Source organism: Photinus pyralis, unplaced genomic scaffold (genome assembly GCF_008802855.1).
Source record: "Photinus pyralis isolate 1611_PpyrPB1 unplaced genomic scaffold, Ppyr1.3 Ppyr1.4_LG7, whole genome shotgun sequence".
Classification (NCBI taxonomy): domain Eukaryota; kingdom Metazoa; phylum Arthropoda; class Insecta; order Coleoptera; family Lampyridae; genus Photinus; species Photinus pyralis.
This window is the reverse complement of record NW_022170738.1, coordinates 17,162,957-17,180,635: the sequence shown is the minus strand read 5'-3', so window position 1 is coordinate 17,180,635 and position 17,679 is coordinate 17,162,957. Positions and strand designations below refer to the sequence as shown.

Sequence of the window (17,679 nt, the reverse complement as noted above, 5' to 3'; positions counted from 1 at the left end):
TTCGAAACGATTGGGCGCTTCTAAAGCTAATTAATAGCTTACGTGCGCCAATCATCACGTGTTGCAAAATTCCTCTCTCTCTTACACGTTTTTTGTGAGTGTAAACTTGTACGTGGAGACCGCAGGAGTCACTGTGCCGCTGGAATTCAAAACTGTAGACTCATATACTGTCTATTAGATTTATTAAATAAAATTCATTCACTTTCCTACGGAATAGATAAAATTAACATAGAAATGATAAAATATTGCTACCCAATTGTAATACAGCTCATAACCCACATCATTAACTGCTGCATAGTTGAAAACAAATTCCCAACCTTATGGAAGCCGGCATTTGTGAGACCTGCTAAAATAAAAAAATCCTACAGGTTTGAATCACCTGCGTCCTATCAGTGTGTTACCAGCGATATCTAAAATATTAGAAAAGATCATTAATGCTCAACTTATAAATCATTTAATATCTTTTAATTTCCTACCTTCCACACAGTCTGGTTTTAGACCGTTGCACAGTCGTAGCGATGTTGATAAAGATGAAATTGTTTCAGCTTTTACCATATTGTGAGTTTCTCTTCTTCTTTCTAAAGCCTGATTTTTTTTTGCGCGAATCATGTCGCGGTTTTCAATTGCCCGTTTGCTTCTAATTATTTTACTACGTTCTACGGTATGGCCACATATTTCACAATATCTATTTGACTCGCAAATGTACGAAACGCACACTGAACAACGTAAAACATTGCTTGATTTCAATTCGAATGAGAGAATGTACGGCATTTGGTTACATTTTTCACATTTCTCTGAAATACAACAGTTTTACTTAGGTGCAATAAAATATAGTGGCTACTTACCTATTGAAAAATCGAAGTTAAGTCGTTTTCTTGCACCACATACACTACAGAAACGATCCATATTATGTACCTGTGTTGTTTTCTGTGGTATGTTATCGTGTGCTCGGCAGCGGTCGGTTATCTAAATTACCTACCAATGGCTTACGCAATCGCGCTATTTCAAACAATTTAAATTCGAAACAGTGCGCAGCGCGTCCTGCTGCTATAGTCAGTAAAATGAGTAAGTTCGCATATCGGACTAGCGCTTATATTCACAGCGCGCATGAGGTTATACATCTTTCCTTATTTAAAACATGACATTTGAGGTAGAGGGCAAGTGCGTATCTAGTTTTACGAACCGCGGGCGGTGTAACTAATTACACTGGACGTTACAGACGTTTAAAATGGAGGTTGTTGCAGCAAAAAGAGAAAGCAATAGTTAAGGTATGTTGGTCTCGGAATGGGCAACACCCACTTAAAAGCGACTGGCTTGACGCTTTTAAGTGGGTGTTTCCCATCCCTCAATAATGTCATGTTTTAAATAAGGAAAGATGTATAACCTCATGCGCGCTGTGAATATAAGCGCTAGTCCGATATGCGAACTTACTCATTTTACTGATTATAGGCAAACTTACACTCGCCGTGAGAACTGTACTATCAAAGACTCTTTGATACTGTGTTCTTTAACTAAGCAGGGACAATGACAATATAGTTCAGTCAATAGACGGATTGTAGAGGACGGGAATAGCAAAAGTCCCCGTTTCTAGCCCAGCCGCTACAGGTGGGAAAGAGGGCCACATTTTTTCGTTTTTCGCTTATGAACCTTATACCATCCATTCTACCTAAAAACCATTCTTATCAAAATCGTTGTGTAACGGAATTAGGCAGTTAAAGACAATTAAATTTCCTACAAAAAATGGATATATTCATTTTCTTCCTACATGTCATAGTTCCCAAAATTAGTATTACCGGAATGCAGCAGTGACGTTGAAATTTATACAATAAATGTATTTTTCTATTTCGATTTTTAAATGTTGTTATTAAGGCACTGTTTTCCGCTCAAAACAGTGCGTTAATGAGACCTATTAACGCACCGTTTTTAAGTTGGTATTAAAGAGGAAAACCTAAATTCACTACCCTATTTGACATTCGATTGTATTTATTTACAAATTAGGGTTATGTTTTGATATACAGAAAGACAAGATTCCCTTTCTATTTGATTAAAAGCGAGACATGTAAGGCTGATAAAGTGTTAATCAAATTACAAGAAGAACAATATGAAAAAACCGCCTAATTACTTTCTCCCAAAACTCAAAAGGGAATTAAATATTACGGTATGTAGCGTAAGAACCGAGATATCAACAATGTGGGGCTTTGAGGTAAATTTTTACATTAATGATTAATGCCTCTTTTTGTAGCACGTTCAACATCTACGTGTAATCTGTGACCAATGATTACTAGTACGAATAGTGTACCTATCTTCCAAAAAAGACCTACAGGTTATAAAGGAGATTTCGAATGGGGAAAGGATGACAACGAAGATACCTTCGGAACACATTAAACAATATTTTAAAGAAGCAGCTTATTGCTTTTAGCACTTGTTCTGCGTTATTAATATCGTGAGCCTGATTTGTGTAGTATCGTTATGCTCCTAAGAGGAAGTGACAATCCGAAGCCGAACCCGTCGTAATGAGTGACACCTATCACGTAACAACAACCCACTAAGGACCGATCCGTTAGTGACCGTTAATGGCAAATCGCGAAAAGAAACCTTTGTTTTTCTTTTTATGTCAGTCACCAATATAAGTAGAAGCAGTGTCATATGGGCGAAATCTGTTAGCTGTTAGCTTTGTCGTTAATCGACAGTGACACGACTGAATTTCACATAACTTATATAAAAGGACGAAGGACTGTATTTTGCCTTTATGAATTGTTCCACAGTTAATGTACTAATTTCTGAAGTTTATTAATTAAAACAAAATTGATGAGAGTGTATTTAAATAAGTGAAATATTTGGGACGTCGTACTGCCAACTTAATACAACCTGCACTAATACAACTTCTATATCAAAATTCCCTAGTTACAAAAAGTTACTATAACATTTTGATAAAAATTTCTCGAAAATATCTTCTCAATAGAAAAAATAGTATAAGAAACTTGTTTCATAAGACGCCCCATCGCACTCGTTCATTAGAAAACTCGCCGCGAGCGGCTCGTTTTCTAAACTTGAACTCGTGCGTTAAACGCGCCACTTATGAAACTTGTTTCTTAATATACTATTTTGGATTTATAAGTAGTTGAAATATTGCAATTGTTAATATCGTAAGCTACTTTACATAAAAGGAGTGGAGCGTAGCCCACGGGTTTACTGGTTAAGTTTATAGGAGAAAAATAATAGTTATTTATGTATTAAGAGCATAATAGTGATGTTTATATTCTCGAGGGCGACGAATTAAAAAGCTCGAGGGCCTATGGCCCGAGAGCTTTTTAGTCGCCCGAGAGTATAAACATCAGTTTATGCCCGTGGTACATACAAAATTTTATGTTTTACAAATAGTTTTCTTCGTCAAAGTAAATATTCGTTTACAAAATAATTCATTATGTTTGATCAGGTATGCGTGGTTCGAATTTGTTAATGTGATTGAAACCATCCAAACGTCAAACGTAATTTTAAATAATTCAATTCATCGTGAATGAGCAAATAGTTCCAGAAACTATAAGAAATAAGGCCAATCTTGTGATTTAGTAGGTAGGTATTGACAATTAATAATTGACGTTTCTAATTTTCAATTTTTGTCATTAAGTATAAATGAGTTACTATGGTGATACTTAATGCCCTAGGGCATAAAGTGGTACTTTATGCCCGCGTATCACATATAAAATGTGCTATGATAGGTTACTAAGACATAAAGACTATTATTATTATGGTCGGTGTTTCTACTGTCAGAATTCAAGTCTAGCCTGGCTAACTAATCGCACGGATTGAAATCAATTAACGATTAGTGTCTGCGTCTGTGTCTGGTGAAGTTATGTAGGATTCTAAAAAAAAATAAATAAAATAAAAATTCACACACGCACATTGGAAATCTAGGGATAGTATGTAATTCATACTTACCAACATAGCTATTGATGGTGCTACCGGGTAAGTGAAAACGGTTTTGTTATCTTAATGTAATGGCGGATACATTTGAACCGATACCCTGTTGCGCTCGGCTGATGGTAGAGCATGAATGATATAAGGGCGCCAGGGCTATGCGCGGAAAGTACTCTCAGGGTCGTGACGTTAACTAGCCCGTTCTGGTAATTTGACCATTAAATTATGAACAACGTGAGGGTAAGTTTAATTTTATTCAAAATTATCAAACGTTAATTGCTCAATATTTGATTTTAGTTGTCCGACTGATCGTGTGAGATGGAGGTGTGACCTGTCGCGGAGATCTCTTACAGAATTCGGATACCTTATTGGTAAGTACAATTTTATGGTGTTATGTTTGTATATGATTGTAAGTGTACGATACAGTCTGACCTTTTTCTAGACGGTTTACTTCGGAAGACGGTTGAAGACCTTGACGACTGGAGCTGCTGGGAGTTGGAATAGGATAGATTTATTTTGACTGCTACGTTAGATGTTGATTTCCTTACGAGTGCCAATTCTAGGGCAACTCTAATATTTCGATAGAAATTATATAATTACTTAAAAGAACCCTGAAATATTAAAAATTAGCTCCAAGCAGCTACAGATTAATTTAATGCATTACCAGGATGAACTGGGTTCCAAATATATAGTATAAGATTAAATAATTAATTTAGGGTAGCCATGAGGCGCCTATCATATAGATCTGAAAATTATAATTAAATATGAATACGTCATTACAGAAAGAAAATACTCACGTATTATTACAAATTGTTTAATTAACTTTATTATTTTGCTCTTCTTTAGAATTATTTAATTAACAATCTTAAGATGCATTCAGCTGAATAACTTGACCATTCAAAAATCTAATGGCAAATGGCTGGTCACCTTTTGCTATCAGAGATGACCCTCATCATCCTGTTACCTTGACTTTGTTTATCCTTTTGGTAATAAATTTGAATTAAAGCGGCAAAAATATTTAAATTTTATATAAAATTAAGTGAAACACAATAGTCAACGCTATCAGGAAAGAAGAAAACAAAACAAAAATATCATTATAATAATTCCTGTAATTTTATTAATAGAGTTTATTGTGTAAGTGTTTCTTTGGCTTTGCGTTTGGGTTGAATACGAGTGGGTTGTGATAACGTGGTGTGTTTATGTGAAGAAGGAGTTTTGTGTTTTTTAACTGTGCTAGGACGTGTAACTTTATTGGGTGGATCTGTCTTTGTAGTGCAAGTTGCGTTACTTGTATTTATGGTGTTTCTTTGTTCTTGAGGTTGTATTTGTGTTGTTGCTTGGGTTATTGATGGAGATATTACAGTATTTCGTGAGCTAGTAGAGCTGTTTAGATTTTTGCGTTTGGGTTGAATACGAGGGGGTTGTGATAACGTGGTGTGTTTCTGTGAAGAAGGAGTTATGTGTTTTTTAACTGTGCTAGGGCGTGTAACTTTATTGGGTGGACCTGTCATTATATGTTATTATTATTATTATTAATATTATTATATAAAATATATTACGGACATAACAAGGCGATATCAAGAAAACCTTTTATGGGCAAAAAACCTGAAATAACCCACACAAATACAAAAAAAGAAAAATAAACTACAACAAAATGCAAAAGAGACAAATGTACAAATCAAACATCTCAAATCGTATATTGAGCCAAATGCAGTAAATCACCAAACACAAGAGACATCATAAACACAATTGGAAAACACGATAAATCAAATCGAGTATTTGAATCAAATGCAGTTAAATCAAGATAAAAGATACAAAGATACAAACAGAAGTGGAAAACACGATCAATCAATTTAGATTGTTCATTAATCACGTGGTGTTTTTTGCACCTTTTTAAATTTCCTTCACCCTGGTGATACGTAGTCAGGTTTAATACTCCCCTCCGCCCTTCCCAAAATCGCGTGTATTTTTCAGTACAAAGTACGCATATATTAGGCGCCAATTACTGTATTACTCGTGACCGGCAAGCCGCGTCGGGTGGTTATCGCGGCTGGAAGGGCAATCGTTTCCTGGCAATGAGTCACAATCACACACCACTTTTCGGTTTATAAATCGCACGTTTTAGCGAAATAAATGCAAGTGGTATCTCACTACACTCCCACTCCCCCTTGTGATTTTTTGGAACCCCTCTTCGAGCATCACGTGGTTAATGAATAACTTCTTAGTACAAAAACCTATTAAACACATCATCTTAGGCTTAACAACTCGAAAAAAGGGTAAATTGCATGTACAAATGCATAAATTCGCACAAGCCAACGACATAAATAAAAGAAATGTTAATTAGCGGACCCCTCTTTTTTGTATTGCTCACTCACCCTCCGGCAGCGGGCACGAGATGAGGAAGCAACATAATACAGCGAAGCATAATACTTTATAAGGTACTTTCTCCAAGGTATAGTTAAACGACTCATACAGAGAAACATCAAATTAGAGGTCCTCCTTTCTTCTATTGCTTAGCATCGTCCGGCAACGGGAACGAGATAAGGGAGCAACATAATACAGTGAAGAATCGAACTGCACTCCGTACTCCTACAAGATTTAGTTTAATTGAATCGTACAGAAAAACCTCTCATTGGTAATCAACTTCCTCATTAATACATTAATAAGTACTTAATCCCCCATGTATAGTATAATATAATGTAAATAATAAATAAAAAAAGTAAAATAAAAAAATAAATAATAACAAATTGTGTGACACGACCTAGGACACGACATTCAAAGATTAATGGTTAGTACAAGCAAAGGTAAAATAGATATTACTTGTTCGTAAATACTTTTTAAAACAACAAACAAAATAAACAATGAGAACCCGGTACGTGAGCCATTACGCGAAGCCGTCGAAAATTTAATTACCGTCGTATTCTTGACAAGCTTCGTTGTGTAAATTCCCTGTTTTTCCGCAGCTGCCCATATCGATTCTCACTATTGTTGGAATTTTAACCTCGAAATTTTAGCGCGCATTTTACCGATGCCGTGGTTTTCGTTTGTCGACCTTTGTCTTCCCCTTTCTTGTGTGAGCTGTAAAAATTTTAGTTAAACATCTGAGGCTTTAGATTCGAACGCCTGGAATTTTAATTGCCATGATCAATATATAGTAATCTTTGGCTACGGCTAATATAGGTCTATTCCTGATCGCTGAATAAAACGACATCAGCATAGTTGAAGTATTTGGACGATTTTTGTGCAATTAAAGGCAAACTATACCAATGATTACAATAAAAAACTGTATTTATTTTTAATTAGTTGAATTAGAAATGGAAAATCCTTACCAAGCTGTGTTAACTTTTTTGTCATATAAATTTACTCGTTAGTTCATAATTCATAATAAACCTTTTAAATTAAAAAGTATAACTGCAATTGCAACTATTCACTGAATCGAAACACAGCATTTTCTCCCCCTAAAATTATAAAATTAAATTTGTAGCTCCATGGAAATTAATTAAGTATAAAAATGAAAAGTGATTACAAGGGTGAATTGTACAGTTCATTTGTACTATGAGCAATTTTCTTTCATTGAACTACGCATTGAGATGACTGTGTAAATTTTTTTTATTAATTTTATTATTGACAATTCAACTCATGTATAAAAAATCGCATAAGCCGCAGTGCAATTGTCACTTTGACAGCGGCAAAAGTTACCTGCATCTTTTCCAGCGACAAATGCACTAGTGGTTTTTTCACTTATTCATTTTCGAACCAATTATCGCATTATCCTTTCCCATATGACTAGTTTGACGTCTGTCAATAATTGACTAGTTTGGTGAATTTCTTGTTCGTTAAATTGTCCTGCCGAATTACACTCGAGGTTTGTATTTAAACCGAGTAAATTTGGGTTGTTGCAATTCAAATCTATTTCCTTTTAGCAATTGAACTCGAAAAACTGTCAACCTAAAAATGCTCCACCTTCGGTGTCGCATTTTTATTAGTTGACAGTTTTTCTCGTTTAATTGCTAGGCAACAGATTTTCATTACCTAAACAACCCAAATTTACTCGGTAAAATACAAACCTCTTGTGCAATTATAAGTGACAATTCAACTCATGTATAAAAAATCGCATAAGCCGCAGTGCAATTGTCACTTTGACAGCGGCAAAAGTTACCTGCAACTTTTCCAGCGACAAATGCACTAGTGGTTTTTTCTAAAGTCACTAGATATAGAAAGTACCGCAATCATCCGCCATTTTTGGGCAAATTTGCTGCCAACTTAAAAAAATTGACAAATAAAATCTGAATAGCTGTAATTTTTTATAACCTAACTTCATAGTACTGTCATGTTTTATAAAAATATATACAGATATCTCCAAACAGGTGGAACAATCCCTAACATTAAAGTTACTAGAATCTGGTAATTTCCGCCATTTTTGGGCAAAAATCATGCGTTCTCTCTCTAACACACGAGCCCAATGGATTGCGGTACTTTCTATATTTAGTGACTTTAGTTTTTTCACTATTCATTTTCGAACCAATTATCGCATTATCCTTTCCCATATGACTAGTTTGACGTCTGTCAATAATTGATTAGTTTCGTGAATTTCTTGTTCGTTAAATTGTCCTACCGAATTACACTCTAGGTTTGTATTTAAACCGAGTAAATTTGGGTTGTTGCAACTCAAATCTGTTTCCTTTTAGCAATTGAACTCGAAAAACTGTCAACCTAAAAATGCTCCACCTGCGGTGTCGCATTTTTATTAGTTGACAGTTTTTCTCGTCTAATTGCTAGGCAACGGATTTTCATTACCTAAACAACCCAAATTTACTCGGTAAAATACAAACCTCTTGTGCAATTATAAGTGACAAAAAACTATATTTGTTTATATGTACAGTGTTTTGAAATGGGAAGGAAAATTTGATTAATATTTCGAAAAGATGCGAGAGCTGCGACATAATAGCACTAATTTCCTGAAGTCGCCAATTATAGCGCATGAAAATTACAGCCCGGATTGCCAGCTTCCGTTTAAATCGTAATTTCCGTTTTATTTAAATCTAAACAGAAAAGGGTTTATGTACGTTTGGGCCTGATAAAGAGGGGCGAAAAATTCACCCAACTAAGCAAACAGCGTGTATCGCGGTTAAAATATCCAAACAACCCTGAGAGGATTGCCTACCCGAACCCGCATTATACCTGTAGATTCAATTGATTCGCGGAAGCCCGAAAATTATTAAATACGACAGAAACAATGAAGACTTGTTGCATCTGCACAGGCACGAGATAATTATAAAAGAAAAGAGAAAATTAATACATATTTTTATAATTACGCAAACAAGCTCTTACTAATTCCATTGTAATCGAATTAAAACTTTGTTTCCCAGTTGCGAATCATGAAAATGCTGCAAAGCTTCTGTACAAGTTTAACGTTCTTTAAGACGTTCCTCTTGTTTTACTTTAGAAATGAGTTTTTTTTCTGTAATTAGAGCAGCTTTGCGCTTATGATTTGCATTTAGACGGGGGATATACCTTCGTAATCGATTATGTGACAAAGAGATGCTTTATTCCTTAGTTACCAGGATGGTCACGAAGTTAATTGCGGTCGTTGGCGTCACAGTTACCTCCCTTATTCGAATTTATCACTCAGCTGCTGGAAAGTAAGATAATAGAAGTGAACGCAAACTCAAACACAATCTTCAAATTTGATAAGGTGTTTTTATTTTGCAATGCATGACGCTTATAATAGAGGTCAATACCTAGTATGAAACAGTGGTCTAATCTAACGAAGGGTGGCACTAGATGAGGAAGTGGTATCTATAACAAATGCTGTGATTGAGATTTTCATTTTTATGTTTGATCGGGGGTAGGTTGGGCGGTGTCGTGTATCAAGGATGTGCGTGGTATACAATGACCGCCATAGGGTCGAGGGTTCGGAAGGACGTGCTTGTGGTGTGTTTTAAATTTTGTTTACCAGCACTATTTATTCAAAGACTTATTTATCTTAGATCTTTTACTTTTGAGTATAGGGGCAATTACAAACTTAATATATTATTTAAGGATGTCTTTGAGAATCGTGTTCCACCTAATTTTTTTATGACCCTCTGCTTCTGGCATTCTACTGTATGTGTGTGTGGGTAGATTTCCGATTTAGCGTTACCTATATTGTTACGTTGTTAACAGTTCTCAGTTTTGACTTTTTTGTTTATCAGAGAGCGACTTTGGGCTATTTAATAATATTTCTAGAACTGTAAATATTAACAGATTGTCAGTATAGGACGAGCCTTTTTTGTTTCAGTGACCTTCTATGGAAATAATGTAGCGAATATTCTAGAAACCCACCCAAACATGGAGGCACCATCAAAAATTTGTCACCAGCGAAGGCAGATGTGACGCATTATTTCCGGGAAATGTGTTGTGTTTGTTCGAGAACATTCGGAAGCGTTCGTGGGTACTCTAGAACATTGTAGAAAGATTGCTTGCTATTTAAGCGAATCGAATTGTGTTACAATTATAACATAGATTTTTTCCTGATGATGTCAGTTAGTTATTACTTATTAACGAGACTCTAAGTGAGTTCAGATTTTGAACTTTCTGTCCATCCGTCCGTCCGTCTGTGTACATAACTCGCGAACGGTTTCGAATTTTCAAATTTTGTTTTCAGTATCAATTAGGTATGTTTATCATTACCCAAGGAGGAACTGATTAAATTTTCAGTAACCCATGAGCTGGTTTGCTATGTTTGTTACACTTTAATTTATTAAATAAACTGCAACAATATAGAAAACGACCGACAAGGTCACTTTCGGTTGACGAGTATTAACCAAAATTGTATCAGATAGTCCCTTGACCATTGTTTACCTATTACTGAAATCAGAATTGAAAAATTCGAAACCGTTCGTGTGTTATCATTTACAGGGTGCTTCAAATTCGTGGCTCACCATTGGGATCTCCGTAACGGTGAGAGATACAGTGTAGGTTAAATGGGGGCAAAGACGCCCCTTTTTGTCTTCTTTTCATTCCATAATCGTGCTATGGAAATTTTGATAACAGATTCGGATTCTCCGAAAAAAAGTGCCAACGGGAACCGTCCATTTCTGACCTTTTAAGGTAGGGAAAATGAAAACAGCGTTTTCAGTTTTTCGGTTTTCGGTCATTCATTTTCAAAGGTTCCAAAAATTTCAAAAACATTTTTTTAGTCACAAAAAGGAGCAACTTTACTCCAATTGAACCTACACTGTATCTCTCATCGTCACGGCGATCCCAATGGGGAATCACGAATTCGAAACACCCTGTACACAGACGGGCGGACAGGGGTAAATGACTTTTTACTTAGATATCAAAGCGAATATACGTGTCAAGTGATCTAGAAGAGGAAAACATGGAAAAGGGAATAGAGAAGAACTTGTAGAAAGGATAAAAAACTTCGAAGAAGAAACTAAGAGAAAAGAAAAAGAAAAAGAGAACAGCATAACGGTAAAGGGAGTACAGATGGAAAAAGGGAAAGACAAAAAGAGGGGGGGGCAGGGAAATGGCTAAAAGAAAACCTACAAGTAGAGGCGAAGGTAAAAGAAGCGAGAAAATTTGAAGAAGGGAATTAAGTTATTAATCGCGGAATTAACGTGGAAAAAGAAGAGTGATGCTATTGGGAGGAAAGGGAAAGTTAAAGGGGAGGAGCGGGATAGACGGGTACAGAGAGAAATTAAATAGGTTGCGGAACGGAAAAGAGGATCCAGACTCTGGATTCTGGATTGCGATAGGAGAGTGGACTAAGTCTTCACTCACATTCGGGCCCTTTGTACCATGGCCTAATAAGAGTACTCTTATTAGGCCATGCTTGGTACTACCTCCCTGGCTATACTCGCCCGACTCTTCAACGTCACTCAGACCATCCCACACGTGAAATGAGTCCAAGAGTGGGGGAAGGGGAAGCGCCTTTAATCGTAGCCGTGTGCGGTCAGGATACCCCCAATACGGATCGTCTCAATTGGTCTAGAGCGAGTCAGTCACAAAGTGTTGTGTGCCGTCTCGGCGCCTATATCCTCTAGAAGATGGTGATTCTACCAAACCCATGCCGTGGATGTGCTTGCTTAGTTTGCAGTACCCAGAAAGTATGCCCACAAGTAACCTTTCTTGATAGTTCCGTGCAAAAACGCCACAGGCTAGCAGATGGTCGTCTCAGCTGGCGACGATCTAGTCCTGTGAAACTAGAACAATACAGATCGAGTATCAATGTAAAAGGTTTGGAGACAACAGAGAGGAAAAGAATGGGTTAGGAAAGGGCGGGGTTTGTAGGGATAAACAGAAAAAGTGGTGACAGAGGGAGGGATGGAGTGTACAGACACAAAGTGGAAAACGCAATAAAAATGACGAAGGGCAACATGAAAATAATATTTTGGAATGTAGCGGGGGGTAGCTGTTACTGACTGTTAATTCTGGGAATTTGTAAGAAGATATGATGTCGTCGAGATGGTAGAATCATGGATAGAAGAAAAGAATTGGGAGAAATTAAAGAACATCATCATATCATATCATTATTGGGGGGGGGGGGGAGATTTGAATGCCAGAACACGAACACGAACTAAAGGACAATGTGTAGTGCAACAAAAATGGGGAAGTGTTACTGGAATGATCAGAAAAGAGATTGGAGAATTTTAAATGGAAATATGGAGGGAGATGGGAAGGGGTAATTCACATATATGGGAATAATAGGAGGGAGTACAGAGGAGGAGTAGAATAATATAAGGGAGAGTATTAAAAAAAACAATAATGTGGAAACAAATAACTGAAAGGGAAGAAAGAGAAAAAACAAATGAGTCGTGGGGCAGAGCGTGTACAAAAGGGAGAAATTGATGCAACAAAAAATATAAAGAAAAATAGCATGGAGAAACAGAAAGAATTCGAAAGGCAAATCGGGGAAATAAAAACAGAAAGATTTTTGGAAGGTACATAGAATTAGAGGAATGAAAACACCATATCAAGGTACCACAAGGACAGCAGAAGAAAGAGGCGGCTATGGAAGTGGATAGAAGAGAGGAGGTTGAAGGAGATTAGATAACAAGAGAAGAGATCGAGCAGCAACTAAAAAGACTGAAGAAAAAGGGGAACGATCGACTTTATATGTGTATTATACAGATTGGTGGAAAAAGAATTTAAAGAAAGGGCGTTTTCCATGGACTTAAAGGGCAGTGTTTGAAAGAGTGGAAAGGGAATGGAAGATAGGAAAATAGACAAGAAGTTAAAGGACAGACTCAAAGAACTATATGAAGAGACAAGATTGAGGGTAAGAATAGAAAGGACAGAGTCTGAAATGTTTTGGGTATGCAAAGGACTAGGGATTCCCATTTAGCCCAACTTTATTTAATCTAATAAGAGATATAGGAAAACTATTAAGACAGGACCAAAGTGGAGTGATCGTAGTGGAAGAAAAAAGATATAGTACCTGGCTTACGCGGAGGACGCAGTGATAATTACCTCAGAGGTAGAACTAATGGGAAGAATGGAAAGGTATTGGGAAAGAAAGGAATGGAGCTAAATGTAGAAAATTCGAAGATAATGAAATTTGGGGAGGGAAATGGCAGGAAAAGGGAGATAGAAGGGAAATGGAGGGAGGAAAGAATATACATAGAAGAGATAAGAGAAATTAAATATTTAGGTTGTCTAATGCTCAAATAATAGAACTAAGGAAAACGGAGATAGTGGCGATGAGACAGGTGTGGGGAAGAGGAGAGAGGTTTAAAAAACAATTTCAGAACAAGAAAACCTGTTGGATGCAGTGGTAAAAGGGGTGCTTATGTACGAAACGGAAATATGGGAGTGGAAGGAGTGGGATGAACTGGACCGTATACACTATAGTATATTAAGATACAAGTGTATCGCGAAGCGGAGTGCCTTTAACATTGCAAGTGCTTTAAAGACCAAGTATACACGTGTATCTTATAGTATTTTTTATTATACCTGCAATTTAATTCAAAAATAGGAAATACAATGAAATCATATTGACGTTATATACTCGAATACATGTCTAATTATGTGGGCTGGGTGCAAGGTTATTTTGGGCTGGGTGTTCGTAATTTCACGATTGCCATGGAAATGTCACTTGACGTTTGCTTATAAAAAGCATCATCTTTGTGAATAAAACGATTTCCGTTGAAAAAGATAATACACCGTCCATTAAATCGCTTGTTGTAAAATCTAAACAAACCTTGGTAGGTGTAAAATCCAAATCCACTAAAGCCTATTATAACGAATATGAAAAGTTGTTGCTGGCATATATGAAGGACATTATAACGGTATTTAAATCTGCTATCTTTTGGTGCATTCATTCAAAACTTCAAACAAATGCTGCGATTAAAAAGTGGAACAGATTTGGAAGCATACCCTAAATTTCGCGCGTTTGTGAAAGCTTTAACCGAAGGATAGGTACAAGCCCAAGAAATGTTCTGCATTTACAGAAAGCGACCTAAGAGAATTTTTATTTCACCCAGATGACAGTTTCAAAAGTCATACTTGAAATATCACTTTAAAGCACGTGTGTTTTAAAGGCCTTTTTTCGCACGCATTTGAGTGTTTAAAATGGAGATTGTGATTCAGGTATAATAAAAAAGGTATTATAAATGGGAATTAGGGCTGCACGGAATAACGTCAAATTGTATAGTAGTGGAGGAAACAAAAATGGAACAAATATGGTCGGGACGTAGGGCGGTAAGGTTTGGGGGAAGGAGTAAAACAGATTTGGTAAAACAATGCTTGACAAAGACAAAGAGGAGTAGGAGAACGGATTGGAAATGAGCTGACAAAAAGGGACCTGGATGCACCAATACAACAACAGAGGGTGAAGACAGAGACCGCACGAGGAAGTAGTAGCAAACCAAATTCTAATAAGGGAGTAGTTACTAAAATATTTATGAGAGAGAACAAAAAAATATCAAAGTAATGGCGAGATTCAGGAGACAAGACGAAGAAAGAAAATTTAAAATATGCGGAGAGGAAGAAGAGAACATAAAACACATGTAATGGAATTGCAAGGAGGTGGAAAGGACTTGGAGAAGCAGGAAAGTGGTGCTGGAAGACGAGGGTGAGGGGAGAAATGGATGAGGGAGATACTAAAGAAGAGAGAAGCAAACATTTTATTTTACTTTTGGTTATAACTTTTGCAATTTTGGCGTCTAATAAAGATTCACTAATAAAGTGGCAGAGTTATGCAGCGGAGGTCGCGTTGAAACCTCATTACGTGGGGGAGGAAGGAATCTGTTTGGAGGTATGAAACAAGCTAGAGAAAAACTATCGCGCTATGAATTTTTATAATTTTGATCTTCTTCTTGCTAAATTCCAGTGTGGATGCACAACCCTGTCACAGTATCAATATCATTGAGAGAGAATATAAGCTTTGGAAATGCGGATATGGTGGGAGATTTTGAAGGCCAATTGGAAAGACAGGTGAGAAATACGGCGAAGTACTGGAAATGGTTAAATCAGGGGTTAAATATTATCGTCATCCGAAACAGCAGCTGAAATAATTATTCAGGACATTGGTGGATTAACTCTCGCTCTCGTATTAGGAAAATTCGATCATGGTAAAACAAGAGACATCTGTAGTGAATGAGATGTATAATAAATGTGTAAAGGTGGTTTAATAGTGGAATGTGGCATCTGGTACTCCAACGTGTACATAGACCTAAAATCAGCAACTAGCAAATAAGGTTTAGCGTAATACTACCAGCCAAAACTGAACGAGTTAGGGAACACCAAAATGGAATCCGTAGTACTTATTTGCTTTTTGAGGATAACGAATCTGCATACTTTGGAGATAATATTTCAGAAACCTTTCATTCACAATAAGGACTAGCGGTAAGCGGTTGTTTATTGAAGGAAGGAATGCAACATATTAAATCTCCAATTTAAATTTTTATAATACCAGTACATTTTTGTTGAATCTTAAGCGGAGGAAGCCAATCATTATTTTTGTACACGAATTTGCAATTTTACCAACATGAAAATGTGCCTGTGCACTAAATAATTTCAATTTTTGTTCATTGCCGCACGTCAATTCCACATTACTTGATGTTACTTCCATTGATGTTTTATTACAACCTCTCTAATAAGAAAACTACAAATGACAGCTCCCCGCGGGGGTGCTTCGAATTTTCCCAGAGATTTATTGCTTTAAGTTGAATGGGAATCTTATCTCTATAAACCAGTAAGTGCACACTTTTGGTTTAATCAACCGTACCATAATTGTGAAAGAATCGAACTCCTATTCATTGTCACGTCCTCACCTCTTTTGTGACAGAGTATATGATTTTCCTACCCTGACATACAAATTCGTATGGCTCGACTGGGTTTTTTTCGCAATAGAAACGAAACTTCTTTATATTTAATACAAATGTGGGGAACATGGAAACTTCTCTCTGTTCTTTAATTAAACTGCCACGCACTAGCATTATTTTAAATTAGCTCTTATTGTGTCGTCCGTTCATTTATCTTTGTAGAGCGCCTTCTACATTTACCAAATTACATTATTGAAACCCCTCTTAGTCATCAACAAGTCCAACATTCTTTCTTTCGTAACAGCGCCTACTTTATGTTATAATTCTGTTACTCTCATTTTATCCCATACAAGCAATTCACAATTTCAAGACTGCAACATCACAGCAGATAAAGACTGTTAATGTTGCTAAGATCGTTCATATTTAAGAAGATAACTCTTCTATTTATTCATCGACGGAAATTTTAAAGGCCGTATGACACTGTACTAAATTTACTACCAGATTTAATAAACATAATTTGAATCAAAATTTGATACAAAATTTTGAATAAAAAAATTTACTTCTGTCTGACACTATTACTAAATTTTGCAAGGAAAATTGTACTTGCGCCTGTGCTGTTTGGATTAGTATGTAGGGAAATGTCTTTATTTTCCAGCACTATATTCTGTGGTTTTAGTTTGGTTCAATGTCTGTGGTTTTCACTAATAGGTTTATTTGCAACATACCCTATAAACTTTGTTTATTAACAAAGCTATAAACGAGTTATTATGGAATTTGCTGTAGTTACTATCTACTTCTATCATTTTAATAGCAAAAGTGTTATTGCGTTTCAAACAACGGCCTTAATGTCATTACAAATAAACAGATATGATGCGTGGCAACTTTCTGCGCAGTTTTTGTATATAATTTATGCAGTGTTTAGAACACGTTCTAAATAATTTTTGCCCACAAATTTTGTTGCAAGTTTTCTTACAAAATGCGTATGACACTACACAAAATTTTGTACAAATTTTTGTCATAAAAATTTCGTACTAAATTTAGCGTAGTGTCATGCGGCCTTAAGACGGATAGTGGAAAAGTAAATCCACCATCACTCGGATTAAAAATTGAGTTGTGAAAAATACGATTGGTATTTTGAAAAAATGTTACTTAGAATATTTGTTACATTTAATACGTTGTATCTAAATGTAAAAATTATCAAAGTCCTCGTTTGAGATCGAAGGGACTTCAGCGCATTTTTGTGTGGCAGATCAGTATTCTATTAGCCACTTTCGATTCAACCATCAATAACAGATCTTGTCGAAGGCTACTACATTCACTAACCGCTTCCCACTTTCCTCGTGCACCCGCAATTCGCTTTTAAAGATTTGACTCCACCATCAGGAAGATCGTGTCGGGGGCTACCACATTCCCTTTGACGGTACCCCCTTCCGACGTCCCGTTCACCCGCAATTCGCGTTTGAAGATTTGACTCCACCATCAGGAAGATCGTGTCGGGGGCTACCACATT

The 17,679-nt window shown here is 36.4% G+C and overlaps 2 protein-coding genes and 1 long non-coding RNA gene across 3 annotated transcripts in view; 2 read left to right on the top strand and 1 right to left on the bottom strand.

Moving 5' to 3' along the window:
* Positions 1–17,679, top strand: part of LOC116176360 (cAMP-specific 3',5'-cyclic phosphodiesterase) — a 416,659-nt gene that overhangs the window by 41,822 nt on the left and 357,158 nt on the right. The window lies entirely within an intron of this gene.
* Positions 174–926, bottom strand: LOC116176365. Its single transcript, XM_031494893.1, has 3 exons — positions 846–926; positions 477–794; positions 174–410 (listed from the first exon to the last, which is right to left on the bottom strand). The coding sequence occupies exons 1-3, from the start codon at positions 904–906 to the stop codon at positions 376–378; spliced, it is 414 nt and encodes a 137-aa protein (XP_031350753.1). The 5' UTR covers positions 907–926; the 3' UTR covers positions 174–375.
* Positions 3,971–4,410, top strand: LOC116176369. Its single transcript, XR_004146435.1, has 3 exons — positions 3,971–4,158; positions 4,216–4,289; positions 4,361–4,410. It is a non-coding gene; the product is annotated as an uncharacterized LOC116176369 (long non-coding RNA).

Bases quoted from the DNA above. Each gene is read 5' to 3' on its own strand.
- LOC116176365 (XM_031494893.1), bottom strand. From the start codon at position 906: ATGGATCGTTTCTGTAGTGTATGTGGTGCAAGAAAACGACTTAACTTC. The intron at 795-845 runs GTAAGTAGCCAC...GTTGTATTTCAG, and splicing joins TAACTTCGATTTTTCAATAG to AGAAATGTGAAAAATGTAAC. The intron at 411-476 runs GTAGGAAATTAA...CTAATATTTTAG, and splicing joins AAAACCAGACTGTGTGGAAG to ATATCGCTGGTAACACACTG.